Below are 21,646 nucleotides of genomic sequence, written 5' to 3'. Positions count from 1 at the left end.
CAAATTGTCTTCATTACTGTGGCTTTGTAGTAGAGCTTGAAGTTGGGGAGCAAGATCCCCCCACTTTATTCTTCCTTTTCAGAATTGCTTTGGTTATTCAGGGTCTTTGGTGTTTCCATATGAACTTTTGAACTACTTGTTCCAGTTCGTTGAAGAATGCTGTTTGTAATTTGATAGGGATTGCATCAAATCTGTATATTGCTTTGGGCAGGATGGCCATTTTTATGACATTAATTCTTCCTAGCCAAGAGCATGGGATGAGATTTCATTTGTTAGTGTCCTCTTTAATTTCTCTTAAGACTGTCTTATAGATTTCAGGTTATAGGTCTTTCACTTCCTTGGTTAGGTTTATTCCTAAGTATTTTATTCTTTTTGATGCAATTGTGAATGGAATTATTTTCCTGATTTCTCTTTCCATTAGTTCATTGTTAGTGTATAGGAAAACCACAGATTTCTGTGTGTTAATTTTGTATCCTGCAACTTTGCTGTATTCTGATATCAGTTCTAGTAGCTTTGGAGTGGAGTCTTTAGGGTTTTTTATGTACAGTATCATGTCATCTGCAAATAGTGGCAGTTTAACTTCTTTACCAATTTGGATTCCTTGTATTTCTTTGTTTTGTCTAATTGTCATGGCTAGGACCTCCAGTACTATGTTGAATAACGGTGGGGAGAGTAGGCATCCCTGTCCTTTCCCCAATCTCAGAGGAAAAGCTTTCAGCTTCTCGCTGTTCAGTATGATGTAAGCTGTGGGTTTATCATATATGGCCTTTATTATGTTGAGGTACTTGCCCTCTATACCCATTTTGTTGAGTTTTTATCTTGAATGGATGTTGAATTTTGTCGAATGCTTTTTCAGCATCTATGGAGATGTTCATGTCATTTTTGTCCTTTTTTTTTTTATGTAGTGGATGATGTTGATGGATTTTCAAATGTTGTACCATTCTTGCATCCCTGGGATGAATTCCACTTGGTCATGGTGTATGATCCTTTTGATATATTTTTGAATTCGGTTTGCTAATATTTTGTTGAGTATTTTTCATCTAAGTTCATCGAGATATTGGTCTGTAATTTTCTTTTTTGGTGGGGTCTTTGCCTGGTTTTGGTATTAGGGTGATGTTGGCTTCATAGAATGAGTTTGGGAGTATTCTCTCCTTTTCTCTTTTTTGGAAAACTCTAAGGAGAATGAGTATTATATATCTTCTCTGTATGTCTAATAAAATTCTGAGGTAAATCCATCTGGCCCGGGAGTTTTGTTCTTGGGTAGTTTTTTTATTACCACTTCAATTTCTTTGCTGGTAATTGGTTTGTTTAGATTTTGTGTTTCTTCCTTGGTCAGTCTTGGAAGGTTGTATTTTTCTATGAAGTCCATTTCTTCTAGGTTTTCCACCTTGTTAGCATATAGGTTTTCATAGTAGTCTCTAATAATTCTTTGTATTTCTGTAGGGTCCGTTGTGATGTTTCCTTTCTTGTTTCTGATTCTGTTGATGTGTGTTGATTCTCTTTTTCTCTTAATAAGTCTGGCTAGAGGCTTATCTATTTTGTTTATTTTCTCAAAGAACCAGCTCTTGGTTTCATTGATTTTTTTCTATTGTTTTATTCTTCTCAATTTTATTTATTTCTTCTCTGATCTTTATTATGTGCCTCCTTCTGCTGACCTTAGGCCTCATTTGTTCTTCTTTTTCCAATTTCGATATTGTGATGTTAGACTATTCATTTGAATTTGTTCTTCCTTCTTTAAGTATGCCTGAATTGCTGTATACTTTCCTCTTAAGACTGCTTCGCTGCATCCCACTGAAGTTGGAGCTTTGTGTTTTTGTTGTCATTTGTTTCATATATTTCTGGATCTCTATTTTAATTTGGTCATTGATTCATTGGTTATTTTGGAGCATGTTGTTAAGCTTCCATGTGTCTGTGGGCCTTTTTGCTTTCTTTGTACAATTTATTTCTAGTTTTATACCTTTGTGGTCTGAAAAGTTGGTTCTTAGGATTTCAATCTTTTTGAATTTACTGAGGCTCTTTTTGTGGCCTGGTATGTGATCTATTCTCAAGAATGTTCTATATGAACTTGAGAAGAATGTATACCCTATTGTTCTTGGATGTAGAGTTCTATAGATGTCTATTAGGTGCATCTTTTCTAGTGTATTGTACAGTGCTTCTGTGTCCTTACTTATTTTCTGTCTGGTGGATCTGTCCTTTGGAGTGAATGGTGTGTTGAAGTCTCCTAAAATGAATGCATTGCATTCTATTTCCTGCTTTAGTTCTGTTACTATTTGTTTCACATATGCTGGTGCTCCTGTGTTGGGTGCATATATATTTATAATGGTTATATTCTCTTGTTGGACTGAACCCTATATCATTATGTAATGTCCTTCTTTATCTCTTGTTACTTTCTTTGTTTTGAATTCTATTTTGTCTGATACTAGTATTGCAACACCTGCTTTTTCCTCCCAGTTGTTTACATGAGATATCTTTTTCCATCCCTTGACTTTTAGTCTGTGCATGTCTTTGGGTTTAAGGTGAGTCTCTTGTAAGCAGCATATAGATGGGTCTTGTTTTTTTATCCATTCAGTGACTCTATGTCTTTTGATTGGTGCATTCAGTCCATTTACATTTAAGGTGACTATTTAAAAGATATGTACTTATTGTCATTTCAGGCTTTAGATTTGTGGTTACCAAAGGTTCCAGGTTACTTTCCTTACTATATAAGAGTCTAACTTAACTCACTTAGTATGCTGTTACAAACATAATCTAAAGGTTCTTTTCTGTTTCTCCTCCTTTTTCTTCCTCCTCCATCTTTATATATTACGTATCATATTCTGTATTTTTCTCTATCCCTTGAATGACTTTGGGGATAGTCAATTTAATTTTGCATTTGCCTCACAATCAGCTTCTCCACCCTCCCTACCGCGGTTTTACTACCTCTGGTGACAGCTATTCAACCTTAGGGACACTTCCATCTATAGAAGTCCCTCCATAATAGACTGTAGAGATGGTTTGTGAGAGGTAAATTCTCTCAGCTTTTAATTATCTGGAAATTGTTTAATCCCTCCTTCAAATTTAAATGATAATCTTGCTGGATAAAGTGATCTTGGTTCCAGGCCCTTCTGCTTCATTCCATTAAATACATCATGCCACTCCCTTCTGGCCTATAAAATTTCTGCTGAGAAGTCTGATGTTACCCTGATGGGTTTTCCTTTGTACGTGATCTTATTTCTGTCTCTGGATGCTTTTAACAGTCTGTCCTTATCCTTGATCTTTTCCATTTTAATTACTATGTGTCTTGGTGTTGTCTTCCTTGGGTCCCTTGTGTTGGGAGATCTGTGGATCTCCATGGCCTCAGAGACTATGTCCTTCCCCAGATTGGGGTAGTTTTCAGCAACTACCTCCTCAAAGACACTTTCAATCCCTTTCTCTCTCTCTTCTTCTGGTATTCCTATAATGCGAATATTGTTCCAATTGGATTGCTCACACAGTTCTCTCAATATTCTTTCATTCTTAGAGTTCCTTTTTTCTCTCTGTGCCTCAGCTTTTTTGTATTCCTCTTCTCTAGTTTCTGTTTCATTTATCGTCTCCTCCACCATATCCAACCTGCTTTTAATACCCTCCATCATGCTCTTCAATGATTGGATCTCCGATCTGAATTCATTCCTGAGGTCTTGGATGTCTTTCCATACCTCCATTAGCATGTTGATGATTTTTATTTTGAACTCCCTTTCAGGAATAGTCATGAGGTCCATGTCATCTTTCTCAAGGGCTTTATTAATTTTACTCTGGACCTGGTTCCTTTGGTGTTTCATATTTGTATATGGCACTCTCTAGTGTCCAGAAGCTCTATTCTGGAGCTGCTCAGCCCCTGAAGCAATGTCGGGAGTCTCAGGGGAGCAGTCTTGGTGCCTGGGGGGAGGAAAGAGTTGTTCCCCATTTCCCGGCTGCTGTGCCTGTCTCTACTACGTGAACCAGTGGGCCAAGCACACAGATATAAGCTTTGGTCCCAGAGCAGCTGAATATGGATCTCTCCTTTCCACAAGCAGCCGGAATCCCAGTCTCCACAGGAATTCTGCCTGTCCCAGCTTTCTAACCCCGTAATCAGAAGAGTATGATGAAAGCACCATGAAATGTAGGTTTGTAGGTTTGTGCTCCCAGCCAGATCTCCGGAGCTAGGTATTCAGCAGTCCCAAGCCTTCCACTCCCTCCCTGCTCAGTTTCTCTTCCTCCCGCCAGTGAGCTCGGGTAGGGGAAGGGCTCAGGTCCCACCGAGCCACAGCTCTGGTACATTACCCCGTTCAGTGTCTGCTCTTTTCTCCAGGTGTGTGCAGTCTGGCGCTGACCTCTTTCCTGTGGCTCTCTCAGGATTAGTTGCATCAACTATATTTTCTAATTGTATCCAGTTTTAGGAGGAAACCTCTGTCTCTACTCTCATGCCACCAACTTTAGTCCTTGTGATCTCTTTATTGTATTTTTGAAGGAAACTTTGTGGAAGTGTAATACACATCCAGAAAACTGCATCAGTTGTAAGTGAGAGCTGGGTGAACTTTCACAAAACGAGCACACCAGGTTTAAGAGAGCCCAGCTCTTGGAAAGGATCATTCCCAGCATCCCAGAGCCCACATTGTGCCTCCTCCTAGACATTGTCCTCATACACATACCCAGCAGTAACCACTATCAGAGCAATGTAGATTGGTTTTGCCAGTTTTTGAACATTGTACAGACAGGATTATGCAGCATGTGCTTTTGTGTCTGACATCTTTCACTCAGAATCATTTTTGAAGTATTCATTCATACTGTTGTGAATAGTTCTACTTTTTCACTCTCACTGCTGTTTAGTATTACACAGTGAGACTAAGCCACTATTTATCTATTCTACTATTGATGGAAATTTAGGTTGGTTAGAGTTTGGGACCATATAAAATGTTTTATAAACATTTTATTTTAGTATTTTTTTGGTGCACATATGTATGCACTTCTGTTGGGGAAATGTAGGAGAGGAGAATACATGTGTTCTGCTTTAGTAGTGACCAATAAATAATTTTCCAGAGTGATTGTGCTAATTTACATTGTGGCCAACAGTGTCTGAGAATTGCAGCTGCTCCACATTCTTGCTAAAACTTTGCTACCTGATAGGTATGCAGTAGTATTGAATTGTGGTGTTACTTTTTTTTCATTAAGGTATCATTGGTGAACAATCTTAAGAAGGTTTCACATGAGCAACATTGTGGTTTCAACATTCAACCATATTATCAAGTCCTCCCCCACCCCTTTGCAGTCACTGTCCATCAGCATAGTAAGATGCTATAGACTCATTACTTGTCTTCTCCCTACTACACTGCCTTCTCCGTGACCTACCTATAGTGTGTGTGCTAATCGTAATGCCCCTTATTCCCCTTCTCCCTTCCCAGTCCCTTCCCTTTGGTAACCACTAGTCTCTTCTTGGAGTCTGTGAGTCTGTGCTGTTTTATTCCTTCAGTTTTCCTTTGTTGTTATACTCCACAAATGAGGGAAATCATTTGGTACTTGTCTTTCTCCACCTTGCTTATTTCACTGAACATAATACCCTCTAGCTCCATCCATGTTGTTGCAAATGGTAGGATTTGTTTTCTTCTTATGGCTGAATAATACTCCATTGTATATATGTATCACATCTTTATCCATTTATCTACTGATGGACACTTAGGGTGCTTCCACATCTTGACTATTGTAAATAGTGCTGTGCTAAACATAGGGATGCAATATGACTTTTTGAATCTGGGGTCTTGTTTTCTTTGGGTAAATTCCTAGGAATGAAATTCCCAGGTCAAATGGTATTTCTATTTTTAGTTTTTTGAGGAACCTCTATATTGCATTCCACAATGGTTAAACGAATTTACATTCCCACCAACAGTGTAGGAGTTCCCCTTTCTCTGCATCCTTGCCAGCATTTGTTGTTCCTAGTCTTTTCAAAGTTGGCCATCCTAACTGGTATGATGTAATATCTCATTGTGGTTTTAATTTCCATTTCCCTGACAGTTATTAATGTGGAGCATCTTTTCATGTGAAAATTGGCCATCTGAATTTCTTTTTAGGAGAAGTGTCTGTTCAGATCCTCCACCCATTCTTTAATCAGGTTATTTGCTTTTTGGGTGTTGAGCCATGTGAGCTCTTTATATATTTTGAATGTTAATTCCTTGTTGGATATGTCATTTACAAATATATTCTCCCATACTGTAGGATGCCTTTTTGGTCGCTGATGGTGCCTTTGCTGTACAGAAGCTTTTTAGTTTGATGTAGTCCTGTCCGCTCATTTTTGCTTTTGTTTCCCTTGCCCAAGGAGATGTGTTCAGGAAAAAGTTGCTCATGTTTATATTCAAGATATTTTTGCCTATGTTTTCTTCTAAGATGTACATTCAGATCGTTGATCCATTTTGAGTTTACTTCTGTGTATGGAGTTAGGCAATAATCCAGTTTAATTCCCTTACATGTAGTGTCCAGTTTTGCCAGCACCAGTTGTTGAGGACGCTGTCATTTCCCCATTGTATGTCCATGGCTCCTTTATCATATATTGATTGGCCATATATGTGTGGGTTTATATCTGGGCCCTCTATTCTGTTCCATTTATCTATCAGTCTGTTCTTGTGCCAGTACCAAATTGTTTTGATTACTGTGGTTTTGTAGTAGAGCTTGAAATTGTGAAATGTAATCTCCCCCCACCTTTATTCTTTTTTCTTGGGATTGCTTTGGTTATTCGGGGTCTTTTGTGGTTCCATATGAATTTTAGAACGATTTTTTCTAGTTCATTGAAGAATGCTGTTGGTATTTTGATAGGGATTGCATTGAATCTATAGATTGCTTTAGGCAGGATGGCCATTTTGACAATATGAATTCTTCCTGTCCATGAGCCTGTGAACATGAGATACATTTCCATTTATTGGTGTCTTCTTTAATTTCTCTCATGAGTGTCTTGTAGTTTTCAGGGTATACATCTTTCACCTCCTTGGTTAGATTTATTCTTAGGTATTTTAGTCTTTTTGATGCAATTATAAATTGAATTGTTTTCCTGATTTCTCTTTCTGCTAGTTCATCGTTAGTAGATAGGAATGCAACAGATTTCTGTGTATTAATTTTGTATCCTGCAGCTTTGTTGAATTCAGTTACTGGTTCTAGTAGTTTTGGAGTAGATTCTTTAGGATTTTTTATGTACAATATCCTGGCATCTGCAAACAATGACAATTTTACCTCTTCCTTACCAATCTGATGCCTTTTATTTCTCTGTGTTGTCTGATTATCGTGGCTAGGACCTGCAGTACTATGTTGAATAGTGGTGGGGAGAGTGGGCATCCTTGTCTTGTTTCTGATCTTAGAAAAAAAGCTTTCAGCTTCTCACTGTTAAGTACAATGTTGGCTGTGGGTTTGTCATATATGGCCTTTATTTTGTTGAGATACTTGCCCTCTATATCCATTTTGTTAAGTTTTTATCATGAATGGGTGTAGAATTTTGTGAAATGCTTTTACAGCATCTATGGGATGATCATGTGGTTTCTGTCCTTCTTTTTGTTGATGTGGTGGATGATGTTGATGGATTTTTGAATGTTGTACCATGCTTGCATCCCTGGAATAAATTCTACTTGATCATGATGGATAATCTTTTTGATGTATTTAAAATTCAGCTTGCTAATATTTTATTGAATATTTTTGCGTCTGTGTTCATAGGGATTTTCATTTGTGATTTTCTTTTTTTGTGGTATCTTTGCCTGGTTTTGGTATTAGAGTGCTGTGGCCTCATAGAATGAGTTTGGGAGTATTCTCTTCTCTTCTCCTTTTTGGAAAACTTTAAGGAGGATGGGTATTAGGGTCTTCACTAAATGTTTGATAAAATTCAGCAGTGAGCCCATCTGGTAGAGGTTTTGTTCCTATGTAGTTTTTGGATTACCAATTCAGTTTCATTGCTGTTAAATTGCAGATCTTATGTTTCTTCCTGGGTCAGCCTTGGAAGGTTGTATTTTTCTAGGAAGTTGTCCATTTATTCTAGGTTATCCAATTTGTTTGCATGTAATTTTTCATAGTATTCTCTAATAATTCTTTTGTTTCTGTGATGTCTGTAATGATATTTCCTTTCTCATTTCTGATTCTGTTTATGTGTGTACACTCTCTTTTTTTCTTGACAAGTCTGGCTAGGGGCTTATTGATTTTGTTCATTTTTTTTAAGAACCATTTCCTCGTTTCAAGGATTCTATTTTATTCTTCTCAATTTTATTTATTTCTCCTTTGATCTTTATTATGTCCCTCCATTTACTGACTTTGGGCCTGTTCATCTTTTTCTAGTTTCATTAATTGTGAGTTTAGACTGTTCTTTTTGGATTTTTCTTCTTTCTTCAGATAAGCCTATATTGCAACATACTTTCCTCTTAAAACTGCCTTTGCTGCATCCCACAGAGGTTGGGGTGTAGAGCTGCTCTTTTCATTTGTCTCCATATATTGCTTGATCTCTGTTTTTATTTGATCATCAATCCATTGATTATTTAAAAGCAGTTGTTAAGCCTCTATGTGTTTCTGGGCTTTTTTGTTTTCTTTGCATAATTTTTTTCTAGTTTCATTCCTTTGTGGTCTGAGAAGCTGGTTGGTACTATTTCAATTTATTGAATTAGCTGAGGCTCTCTGTGGCCTAGTATGTGATCTATTCTGGAAAGTGTTCCTTGTGCACTTGAGAAGAATGTGTGTCCTACTGCTTTTGGGTGGAGTGTTCTATAGATGTCTGTTAGGGCCATCTGTTCTAATGCATTGCTCAGTGTCTCTGTCTTCTTACTTATTCTGTCTGGTTAATCTGTCCTTTGGGGTGAGTGATATGTTGAAGTCTCCAAAAATGAATGCATTGGATTCTGTTTCCCCTTTTAATTCTGTTAGTATTTGTTTCACATATGTAGGTGCTCCTATATTGGGTACATAGATATTTATAATGGTTATGTCCTCTTGTTGGACTGGCCTCTTTATGATTATGTAATGTCCTTCTTTGTCTCTTTTTACTTTATTATGAAGTGTATTTTGTCTGATACAAGTACTGCAACACCTGCTTTATTTCTCCCTATTGTTTGCATGAAATATCTTTTTCCATCCATTCACTTTTAGTCTGTGTATATCTTTGGGTTTAAAGTAAGTCTCTTGTAGGCAGAATATAGATGCATCTTGTTTTTTATCCATTCTGTCACTCTCTATCTTTTGATTAGTGCATTCAGTCCATTTACATGTAGGGTAATTATTGATAGATATGTACTTATTGCCATTGCAGGCTTTAGATTTGGAGTTACCAAAGGTTCAAGGGCAGCTTCTTTACTATCTAACAGTCTAACTTAACTCACTTATTATGCTATTTAAAACACAATCTAAAGGGGTTTTTTTTCCCTCCCTTCTTTTTCTTCCTCCTCTGCTCTTTATATATTAGGTGTCATCTACTGTATACTTTGTGTATCCTTTGACTAACTTTTGGGGTAGTTGATTTAATTTTGCATTTCTTAGTAATTAATTGGTCTATTTCCTGTCTTTTTATTATTTCTGGTGGCAGCTATTTAGCCTTAGGAGCACTTCCATCTATAGCAGTCCCTTTAAAATACCCTGTAGAGACAATTTGTGGGAGGTAAATACCCTCAACTTTTGCTTATCTGGAATTGTTTAATCACTGCTTCAAATTTAAGTGATAATCTTTCCAGATAGAGTATTCTTGGTTGGAGTCCCTTCTGTTTCATTGCATTAAATATATCATATTACTCCCTCCTGGCCTGTAAGGTATCTGATGAAAAGTCTGATGATAGCCTGATAGGCTTTCCTTTGTACATGATCTTTTTTCTCTTTCTGGCTCCTTTTAATACTCTCTGTTTGTCCTTGATCTTTGCTGTTTTAATTAATATATGTCTTGGTGTTGTCTTCCTTAGGTCCCTTCTGTTGGGAGATCTGTGCACTTCCATGACCTGAGAGACTTTTTCCTTCCCAGAATGGGGAAATTTTCAGCAATTATTTCCTCAAAGACACTGTCTGTCTGTTTTTCTCTCTGCTTCTTCCTCTGGTTCCCTTATAATGCAAATATTATTCCATTTAGATTGGTCACACAGTTCTCTTATTCTTTCCTTCCTAGAGATCCTTTTTTCTCTCTGTGCCTCAGCTTCTTTGTTTTCCTGTTCTCTAATTTCTGTTTCATTTACCATCTCCTCTACCTCACCTAGTTTATTTTTAAATCCCTCCATTGTATGTTTCATTTCAGATACTGTATTTTCAATCTTTCTATCTCTTTCTTAAAGTCCTCCCTGAGATATTGAATATTTTTCTACAGCTCCATGAGCATTTTTATTATTTTTATTTTGAAATCTTTATCAGGAAGATTGGTGATTTCAGTTTCACTTGGTCTGCTTTCTGGTGTTTGTGGGACTTTGGTTTGTACCAGATTCTTTTGCCGTTTCATATTTGTATTGATTCCTATGGACTAATAACTGTGTAGGCATTGCCCTCCAGTGCCCAGAAGCTCTACTCTCCAGAGCTGCTCAGCACCTGGAGTGATGGCAGGGTTCACAGGTGCATGTCACCAGCACTTTCCTGCTTCCCTGCTGCAGTGCCTGCCTCCACTGCCGGGGCCAGTCAGTCAAGCATGTAGGGAACAGACTCTACGTTATGCCCCTGTAGCTGCTGTAGGTGGAGCCGCCCTCTGGATGGCCTGGTGTGAGGGCAGCTGTTGTGCAGATCAGTGCCAGCCAGGAGGAAGGAGCCTCAGTCTGTGTATCACAGTGTGGTGGCCTCAGCACCGTGTTACCAGCCAGGGGGATGGAGCTTCCAAAGCTCCTGAAAGTTCCCAACCTGTTGGGCTGAGTGTGCTGGGATGACCTTTTCAACACATCTTTTCTCCTGAGCAGCAAGCTCCGTGCAATCCTTGCCCCTTTAGCAGCCCTCTCACTGTTGGGAAGTCTCTCAGAGTGCCCGCCTTTCTTTGGTCCTTGAGCGGCTGGTTGTGGGTACCTGTTCTCCACAAGCAGCTGGAATCTCAGTCTCTCTGAATATTCTTCCTGTCTTAGCTTTCCAATCCCACTAGTCTCCAGAGCACCATGTAATGTGTGTTCCTGCACCCAGAGCAGATCTCCAGAGGTGGGTGTTTAGCAGTCCTGGGCTTCTACTCCCTCCGTGTTCCTTTCTCTTCTTTCCACCTGTGAGCTGGAGTCAGGGGAGAACTTGGATCTCATCAAATCACAGCTTTGCTACTTTACCCTATTCTGTGAAGTTTTCTCTTTTCTCCAGGTTTAGGCAGTCTGTTCTGCAGTCTTTGGATTGCTCTGTCAGGATTAGTTGTATTTGCTGTATTTTCATGTTATATGTGGATTTAGGAGGAGGTTTCTGCCTCACTTCTCACACTGCCGTCTTTTTCCCCCTCCTTGGTTTTGTCTAATTTAGTTTTTAATTGTGGTTTTCTTACATTTATTTCATTTGACTAAAAAAAATACTCAATGACAGAAGTTCAACATGTATATTAGTAAGAAATCCATCATAAAGATTTTCCTCTACTCCTTTTTTGCTAGGAAAAGGACATATACAGATGGCTATCCCCTAGTGACTACAATTCTTAGTACTTCTTAGCCTTGTGCAAAGGTTGCACATAGCTAAATCCTCCTCCAGTTCCCATGAGAATACAAATAGAAGGAACTAAATGGCAAAACATCCAACATAATCAGAAGTCCTCCTGCCACGTGGGAAAATCAAAGCTAGTGGTGTAAAACTGAACTTGCTTTGTCTAAATATATTTAACTGAAAGATACTTCCTTAATACAGTATTGCAATGATTTTATAAAAGTCAGTTTTTTAATTTATGATCTTGAATTTATGATCAAAAAATAAAATTTAGTAGAATTAGTAGCTCATTTGAAAGGGGAACCCTCCTACACTGTTGGTGGGAATGTAAATTAGTTTAACCATTGTGGAAAGCAATATAGAGGTTCCTCAAAAAACTAAAAATAGAAATACCATTTGACCCAGGAATTCCATTCCTAGGAATTTACCCAAAAAACAAGACCCCAGATTCAAAAAGACATATGCATCCCTGTGTTTATCACAACACTATTTACAATAGCCAAGATGTGGAAGTAACCTAAGTGTACATCAGTAGATGAATGGATAAAGAAGAGGTGGTACATATATACAATGGAATATTATTCAGCCGTAAGAAGAAAACAAATCCTACCATTTGCAACAACATGGATGGAGCTAGAGGGTACAATGCTCAGTGAAATAAGCCAGGTGGAGAAAGACAAGTACCAAATGATTTCCCTCATTTGTGGAGTATAAGAATAAAGCAAAACTGAAGGAACAAAACAGCAGCAGACTCACAGACTCCAAGAAGAGACTAGGGGTTACCAAAGAGAAGGAGTAGGGGAGGGTGGTTTGGGAGGGAGGGAGGGAGGGAGGGAGAAGGGGATTAAGGAGCATTAGGATTAGCACTCACAGTATAAATATGTCATAGGAAAGGTAGTACAGTGTGGAGAAGACAAGTAGTGACACTATAGCATCTTACTATGCTGATAGACAGTGACTGCAGTGGCGGGGGTAAGGACTTAATAATATGGTTGAATGTTGAAACCACAATGTGTTGCTCATGTGAAACCTTTATAAGGTTGTATATCAATGATACATTAATTTTAAAAGTTAGTAGCTCATTTTACATTTTTGCCTCCTCAGTATGATTTGTGTGTTCCTCGCTTATGTGTGCACAAAAGTGCAAAGAAGAATGGAGCTTCAGTCAATTGCAATTGGTACATAATGACTTTTTAGGAAATTAATCTTATGAAAATAAAATTTTCAAAATTTGTATTAAATTTACTTTCATTAATTGTACTTTTAAAATTGCATTAAATCATCCCTTCCAATTTATAGGATTATTCTAATTCAGTGAATTATATTCAAATTCATATTGAAGTATACTAATGGTCTCTGCCTGTTTCTCTCAGCCCTCCCTCCACCACAGGCAGTGGTTATGTGTGTGGCTGCTCACATCATTCTTCATCTCCTGATTTATTCCCTCTGTTGTGTAGCCTCTAGTGCAGTGGAGCAGGACTGAGGTACACACAGCCACATGAATGTGAAATAAGCACGTTTTACTTCCTCTTTCCTTTGGCCTTGAGAATCTATCAGCATTGATGTGAAAGAAGAAAGATTCACTTGCTAATAGCAAAAAGATATTTTAAAATGGGAAGGGCTCAATGTCTTCAAGTATCACCAGTCAGGAGTCTTACCTCCTACGTGCTGTTGTCACCTGACAGATTGTCAGGGGACTGGAGGTTAGTGACATCCGTGAGACACACTACTCCCTTTTGTTTTTCTCAGGTTCTGCACTGCTGTGTTTGTGGCTCAAGCACACATACCCAACAGAGTCACTACACACTGACCCTGGCTGACCTGTCATCCCCAGATTATGACCCTTTCCTGCCATTGACAAATGTGAAGAATTCTGAGCCGGTCCAATGTCACTCATCAGCAGAAATGGGCAACCTGCTTACTGTTGAAGAAGGTGAGATTCTTCAGAACAGTGATTCTTATGGGCAGGGAAAGGAAAGATTATAGCCTTTGTCCATGCCTGCTGTGTTATTTTTTAAAAATCTAGTTGTTGAAATTTTGGTTTCTAGAGTCCTCTGTGACAGCAAATTCTGCCTTTCTTGTTTCTTTTATTCTCTGTTTCTTTTCCCATCTTATTTGAATTTTGGATTATCGAGGACCTATATGTCTCTGACCCATGGGACCCACAAAAAAGTCACTTTCTATCCTCAAGGGGCTTTACAGGATTGAATGTAGAAGGTCTCATTTGTGGAATGGCAGGACATGTGGTCTTCCCATGGAGAAGGACATAATTCAGACTTAGAAGGCTGGGCAGCCTGAAAGGAGCTGGAAGAGTGTTGCAAATGAGGAGAGCATCATGAAGGCAGAGATGGAAATTTACGTGCCACGGTCTGATGATTGCTTTGCTCTCAGCAGAGGGTCCATTTTAGAGTTTGTGGGTATGTCAGGACATAGGGGCCACTGTATTTCCTCCTCAACCTCCCTCCTCACTAGAACAAGGGCCCACCTCTTGGCCTTAAAACATGAGTCAAACTGTGGGTGTGTCATCTGCACATGTGAAACAATTGCATAGAACCAAACACACACACGCACACACAAGTGCATGTAAAACTAGTGAACTCTGAATATTGATGAGTTGTATCAATGTCAGTTTCCTGATTGTGATATTGTTCTGTAGCTATGCAAGATGTTACCACTGTGCTGAAGGATATTTGAGATCTCTCTGTACTAGTTGTTACAAGTATATATGAATCTTCAGTTGTTTCAAAATTTTTCTAAAAGTGGGTAAGCAGTATTAGGTCATGTATGAAAATTTTATGTACTTTGCAAGTTAAAAATGTAGGCCCAAGAATGGAATCTTGGGTGTAAAACATCCTTAAAGGAGGAATGAGGGAATATCATGAGAAAACCTAAGTCAGAGAAATGAAAGAAGAACCAAAGAGAGTCATTTCTAGGAAGCTGAGGGAAGAAAGCAGATAAGGGGTCAAGTAAAGTCATCAGTGCTTCCAAAAGCTCAGGGAGTGTGAGACCAAAATAGGAGCCGTTTGATTTCCCAGTGGAGCACTTGGTGGTGGGTTTTGTTGCGTACTCTGGACACTAAAGTTTGTCTGTAGCCTTGATAGCATGAGCAGGAACCTGGGGACAACTGTCCAGGACCCCGAGAGAGACTCTGTTGTGGGCCTTTGGTGGCGAGAGGAAGGACCTGGCAGGCAGTAGGCAGGTGAGGGCACAGGGCCAGTGAGGTGCTGGCAAGACTGCTGAGTCTGTATGCTTCTGGCTGAGAGGAGGACAGAAGGGATGGGAGATGGGGGCCAGTTAGGAGTTAGGGCTCTGCAATCAACCCATCCTGATTTTAGGTCTGTTTTCTAGACTAAGAGAAAACTGGTGAAGGATTTTTCCCAAGTTGTACAAGTCAGAAGTAATGGTGGCAGAATTTGAGTTTAATGTTAACGACGAGGTCCCTGAAACATTAAGTACCTTGGATGCTGCCATAGAGGAGACCAAAGCCTGCTGGCTGGAGTGTTGCTGGTGGGCAGGCTGTGGCACTGTGTCACATGGTCTCTCAGCTGGCCTCCCTGTGCTTAATCACCTACTTGTCCCTTTCTGGAGTTCCACTCTTATTCTAAACTGCACCATTTCCTTGACTTTTTCCTATAGTTATAAATTCAAACCATATTTTTAAAAAATAAAATAATCTTTGATCTGTTTTCTTTTGTTGGTTCCTTCCTTGTAGTTCATGTCTTAGAATAAAATTAAACTCACTTTTTCTTAAGGGTGCAGCACCCTTTCACTGGAGTATTCATTCTCCAGAAAACCTTGGGACCTTATGCAAACTTGTCCTAACAGGGTTCTATGGTACTAAAAATAATTAAAATTTCTATGTCAAAGGAATTTTAAAATTCACTAACATTTTTACTAAATAAAAAAAGCAAAGCTTAAAAACCTAATTGCATACATACTCCTGTTAGGAGTGAGGAGGAAAAATAAAGATGACCACTTAGGTATTTTAGGTTAAACAAAATGTGCTCATGGTTGAGGTTCTTTTTTTATTCAGTGTCATGATTCATGATTAATAACTATACTGTTCTACTCAGGTAATGTTGCTGAAAAGCAGTATTATGTTTTACCTATTATTTTCAAATGATTTTTTCATAGACTGTTACCTACTGTTTGGTATAATTACTACTTCTAAATAGAGTTACAAAAAAGATACCGTTAACTACCTACAGCTGAGGTGGATGCTAGCCTAGCTCAAAAAAAACCATTAATGGTGTGCACATGTGCACAGATTTCTCGTCGTTAATATTTAATTGCTTAAAAAGGAAAAGGGCAGAGCTTTAAAAAATGAAAGCTAAAGTACAACCTAAAATTACTGGTCATACACTTCATCTCTAAATTTTGGAAAAAAATAAATACTGTTAATATATTTTTTCATAGTGAAAGTCATGAGCTGTTTTTTCATTAATGGAGTCTAGATTTTCTCTTTGTTTCTGTCTTGCCAATGGGTTTCAGCCTGGGGCAAGTTCACTATGGATTCAATGTGATTGAGGAATGACAATGGAACATTCTTGAGGTGAAAGGGTTTATTACCAGCTTGTTCTCCCAGGCGATAGGTTGAACACTAGAGTTACGTCTGCATCCAACTGTCTGCAGGTCCATAATCCTCCTTCTGTCTCTGCCTCCACACCGTCTTAAGTTTCTGGCCTTGGCGCTGCCACCACTCCAGTCTCGTCTCTGCTGCCTTGCAGCCTTGCACCCATGCCACCATGTGGCGCAGAGCACTGGGCGAAGCTCTTCACACAGTCAATAACAATGCATTGCCCACATGTGTGCAGTGAACTAGCCAACCAAGGCCAGGTGAGAATCCTGGCCACAGGAACCTTCACTTTATTCACAGTTTCTCAAGAAACCCACAGGCAGTTGACTCAGTGTAAGTCTGCCAGGGAAGAACGATTCTTATTTCACAAATACTCCCTTTCCTAACTTTCAGTATCAAAGATATTTTGGGATTTTATTGGGTATGTCATGGTTTATGACTTAGTGTGACTCCAGGTTAATTTCCCATTGTAGAATTCACACATATTCATTAAGATGCAAATTTATATGTATCTCAAATGGGAAGCACAGCCTGTGTAAGTAAAAAACAGGACAATTGCCTTTCCAGTGGTTATTTTCTGCCTTGGGCTTTATCATACTGGACCTCTCATCACCTGCCTTACCATGACATCACCACACGGTGTCCTGCATTAAAGACTCCTGAGCTCCCAGCTGGCTGCACTTTGTTCAGAGCACTGTTTCTGATGGAGCAAATATTGATATGGAATGATATGCATAGATGAAAAGCATCTGTAACTTTTGAAAAAGTTAATATGGGCACAAAAGCAAAGTCATTCATAACTGCAATTTCAAGGGAATTAGTTGAGGTATTTTAAATTTCTCAACTTCGGAAATCATACACACTTCTACAATGGTCAGGAAAAATAGTTCATTTTCAGAGATGGATGTAGATTATCTTTGCTTCTAAATAAGTTTTTTATATGAAAATTTAGTTTGAAATTTGATATGAAACTTTATAAAAAATAAAGGAATCCAAGAAATGAAGACAGTCTTGTTCTCAGGAATCACAGAATTGCTTACCTTCTTGGATTTGATTGTTTCCTTTCTAGGATTTGAACATCATACAACTGAGTTCATAATTAAGTCAATTAGATTTTTAATATCTGAGGGAGAGTGTTTAGCATGAAAAAGCATATTTATAGTCACTTATTTTTTAATTATTATTTGATTTTTCATGTTCTGAATTTAGAGACCAAGTATTTTCTAGACCTTTAAGCTCAAATTATAAATCTGTTTATTTAAACATTTGGTGATTTTTTTTTTGTTCTTGAATATAAAAGGTTTCATTTTCACTTGTTCTTAGTTTAATACACAATTCTTTTATAAAGTGGGCAGATTAAAATTTCCCTAACTACTCACAAGCTTAAGTAGTCATTTCTGTTCATACCTATGGATTTACTTTATCTGCTTTTTCTTTATACCTCAAATATTTAACAATGCCCACTTTCACATGTGTCTTGCCTGAGGGTTTCAGCCCCAGACAAGTTCACTATGAACTCAGTGAGACCAAGAAATGACAATGGAATATTCTTGGGGTAAAAGGGTTTATACCTGGCTTTATTCTCACTGCAGTAGGTTGAGCACTAGAATCACATCTGCATTCCAACGGTCTGCAGGGCTGTAATCCACCCTTGTCTCTGTCAGAGCACTGGGCAGAGTTCTTTATATAGTGACTCAGTCAGTAATAGCTCACTGCCTTACGGGTGTGGAAGCAGTAGCCCAGCAGCAGGCCAGTTATATCATCGAGTTGTTTAGGTTCAGGTGAGGATCCTGGCCCTAGGAACTTCCATTTTCCACACAACATGCCATTGTCAAAGTCTTTCTAAACATTTGTAGACTTAAAAATTTTGTAAATCAGTTGCTATTGGGCATTTAATCATCAACTGTAAATTTAGTTAAAGCCTTCTAGGTATTTACATGAATTATTAATATATCAGACTATGTTAAATATTTTAAATGCCCTAACAAGAAAACATAAATTGTCACAATGATCTTACAACAAATTGCTTCAAGTATATTTAAGCAGTCACAGGCCTGATCCATTTCCTTATCAGTGTCTGCCTTTACCCCACTGAGGGGAACAAGTACCCTCTCTAGCCTACTCCCTCGCTGGCCCTGCCAATTTCTCCAACTACAAATTCTGACCTCCCAGAGCTCCCAGAACCAATACTTTTTAAGGACAGGGACTTTTCCCTTTTGTTTATTGCTGTTATCTACAGATTTTTTAATGTCCCTTTCAGAATGAAATCTTCATGTAAGTTGGTTCTTTTAGCAGTCTGTTGTGCTTTTAAACTCAAATAGAACTGGGTTAAAAAAAAAAAGGTGAAGAAAAAAATCCTAGACTAAAAACATCAAACATTGTAAGTACAAATTTTAATCTTCATTTTCCACTGTGTGTGTATGTCTTTGCTGCTTTTCACAGAGAGAAAGAGGAGGAGTTTGGAGCTGATCCCTCTGACCGCCAGAATGGTGATGGCCCACCTGGTGAACCATCTGGGGCATTTCCCCCTCTGTGGCGGCCCTGCGGTGCTGCACAGCCTGGTCAGCGAGAACCACGACAATGCTCATGCGGAAGCCGCTGAACTCTCCTCCGAGGTGTTCAGAAGCCCAAATCTACAGCTGTTTGTATTTAATGACAGCACCCTCATCTCCTACCTTCAGACACCCACGGAGGGATCGGCAGGCGGGCCACCAAGGGGAGCCCTCTCTGACGTGAGGGTAATCGTGAGGGACATCTCAGGGAAATACTCTTGGGATGGGAAGGTTTTATACGGCCCTTTGGAAGGCTGCTTAGCACCCACCAGCAGAAATCCTGCATTTCTGATCTCAGGCTGCCATCATTACACATTTGGATCTCAGAACAATTTTTCTCAAACTGAGGAAGGAGAGGATGTCCTCGACAAATTACTGGAAAACATTGGGCACACAAGCCCTGAATGCCTTTTACCATCACAGCTAAAACTAAATGAACCTTCCCCACCCCCACGTGGAATGAACTGTGACCAAGAAAAGGAAATCATGGAGGTCATTTTGCACCAGAGCACACAGGAAGAGGACTACATTCAGAGGTGTAACTCTGATTTAGGCATGAAAGTCAGCACCCAGGAGCAGCCCTCACCCACGGAGCCTCGAGGACCATTTTACTTCTGCCGGTTGCTGCTCGATGACTTGGGAATGAATTCTTGGGACAGAAGGTGACAGCCCACTCTCTACCTTCAGTTTTTATAATCACTTCTGTGTGATTGTTTTTATCTGTTAGGGGTTTGGGAGACAGAAAACAGATGAAGATTGTTCTCAATTTCAGCATTTACCACTTATATTCTGCTGCCAAATTAAAGCTAGAAATGAAGCTAATAACGCTGTATTGATGCACAGACTGAATTCCAAACATCTGTCATATTTTAAAGGGTATCAAACATTTTCTCTGCATGTTAGTGTGTGTGTGTGTTTTAATGATTCTCTGTCCATTATTCTACCTTCTTGAAAAGTAAATGGACTACAAAGAAGAGTAATCCACAGCTTCACCTTAGCACTGGTGCAAGAGGTAGACTTGACAACTCGAGCATGACCCGGGAGTTTAAGAGAAATGGTTAATCCAGTGGGAATTGGGGGGCCATGGAGAAGAAGAAGGGTGGGTTTGAGCTGGACCCTGACAGTGGAGTAGAATTTTTAAGGACAGCAGTGGAAAAAAGAGATTCATGACAGAGCTGATGGTGGAAACAGGCACCAGCACATGTACATGAGCCACACACTCACTGATCATGGGGCCATCCACTGTCACTAGGCAATAATGTGGTACAGTGGGATTTGGTGCCTTTGAGTATCTGAAGGACAATGGAGTTCATTCCATAGGCTCCCATCACAAATCTTTTGTGTATGAGGTGGGTTACTAATGGGTAGATGGATAGATGGATGAATATAGATAGGTTCATTAACTGATTTGAAAGGTGAAAGTTGGTCTGTGATTACATAACTTTTCTTCCAACCCTTTTTCTTTATAGGAAGAATTTTCATCTGTTGAAGAAAAATTCAAAATTATTGAGAGAGCTAAAGAATCTGGACTCCCGTCAGTGGTAGGTGAAAATCTATCAAACCACCTGATGCCTGTCTCTCTTTGTGTGTGGATAACAGATAAAGCTGCAGGAATGAATGCACCTCCAGAGACACCCAAGGGCAGTTCTGTAACCTAGGACCTGGTGACACTGGCACATGCCATACCTTTGGTATTTATTTTGCCCTTGAGGAATAAACTCACATGTTTGCTATACCTTTAAGAAGAGATTATTACTTCCATATAATCTGTGTGTTTGGTTGATAGCAGCTCGTGGACGTCCATTCTCATTTAATCTCTGCAGCCACCTCTTTTTCTGATGAGGAACAGAGGCTAACCTAGACCAAGCAGCCTGCCCTTGCTCACACATTCTGTGTTGCTTGAAGCAAGTGAGTCTGACTTCGTAACCCATGTTGTGTGTCAATGTGCTGGCATTCTGTAGTCTGCTGTACAATGTTGGCAAGGTTAAAACCAGTGTGTGGTAATTAGTAACTCCCTAGTAATAAGCGTCCTTATCCAAAGCTAGTCAAATCTCAGATCTACCTCTTTTCCTGGACAATCTTAGAAGCAATTCTAAAGATGAATTCACAGTTGGTTTTTGATTTAGGGAAATGTCTGCTTCCAAAAACATCTCAGTCAAGGGTAAGTGTGCTTAGTACATAACAGGAGCTTAAAATCCTTAAATAGACTGCTTCCTTATTCTTTAGTTTTTTTTAAACCCATTTTTTCAAAATAGCTTCTTGTTCCTCTTTTATTCCTCTTAGGAAATATCATTAGCTATCTCATTAGAGATGAAAAACCTGACGCCATTTTTCCTCACACTGCTCTTCATCATATTCAGTTTCCCAATTGTTGTGCTTCCATTTTCTCTAGAGGAAGAGAGACTGAGTTCTCTGTGGAAATTCTGTGAGGGATTTCCTCTGAAGGACTCAGGGATTCACTTCCCTCTCCCTCTTGTCCTCCAATATTAAACAAGCAGTCATTTGGATTCCAAACTCAGCTTTTCAAGTATGTGTTGAATTGTTCCATGCTTCTTAGTATTAAGTGAATACATTGGTATTTTGTGATTGTGGCCAGTTTGTTCAGTGTTAATGCACTTCGGTTGTATAAGGTACAATTGAATTAGCTCCCTGGGGTACTATTGCAGTAAAATATGGCTTGGAGAGCTGATTGGCAAATCCTCTGCCTCTTGATTAACCTTCACTTAAAACCCCAACTCCTGGATTTTGTGTCTTGACATCTTTTTTATGGTAAAGGATGTTTTCAAGGTTCTTTTTGAAAAAAATGGAAATAACTGGGGATTCTTTAGCTATGAGAAATCGAGAGTGTCCCGTGTGTTGGTCAGTAAGCAAGTAAGAATAGGCCTTATCCCTCAACTTCAATTAAATGTTTGTATTTATTTCTGATATTAATTATCTCCCGCTGTCA

At 39.0% G+C, this 21,646-nt stretch overlaps 1 protein-coding gene across 3 annotated transcripts in view; it reads left to right on the top strand.

The window, feature by feature from the left end:
* RALGAPA2 (Ral GTPase activating protein catalytic subunit alpha 2) overlaps positions 1-21,646 on the top strand; it is a 401,571-nt gene that overhangs the window by 239,034 nt on the left and 140,891 nt on the right. For all 3 annotated transcript variants that reach the window (XM_073236981.1, XM_073236983.1, XM_073236982.1), the window contains 3 exons: positions 13,321-13,504; positions 18,590-19,361; positions 20,169-20,240. In XM_073236981.1, coding sequence (XP_073093082.1) covers positions 13,321-13,504; positions 18,590-19,361; positions 20,169-20,240 — 1,028 coding nt within the window. The remainder of the gene's footprint in view (positions 1-13,320; positions 13,505-18,589; positions 19,362-20,168; positions 20,241-21,646) is intronic.

The sequence above is a fragment of the Manis javanica genome, chromosome 5 (genome assembly GCF_040802235.1).
Source record: "Manis javanica isolate MJ-LG chromosome 5, MJ_LKY, whole genome shotgun sequence".
Taxonomy (NCBI): Eukaryota; Metazoa; Chordata; class Mammalia; order Pholidota; family Manidae; genus Manis; species Manis javanica.
The sequence above is the reverse complement of the archived record's forward strand: the minus strand, read 5'-3'. Positions and strand labels throughout refer to the sequence as shown.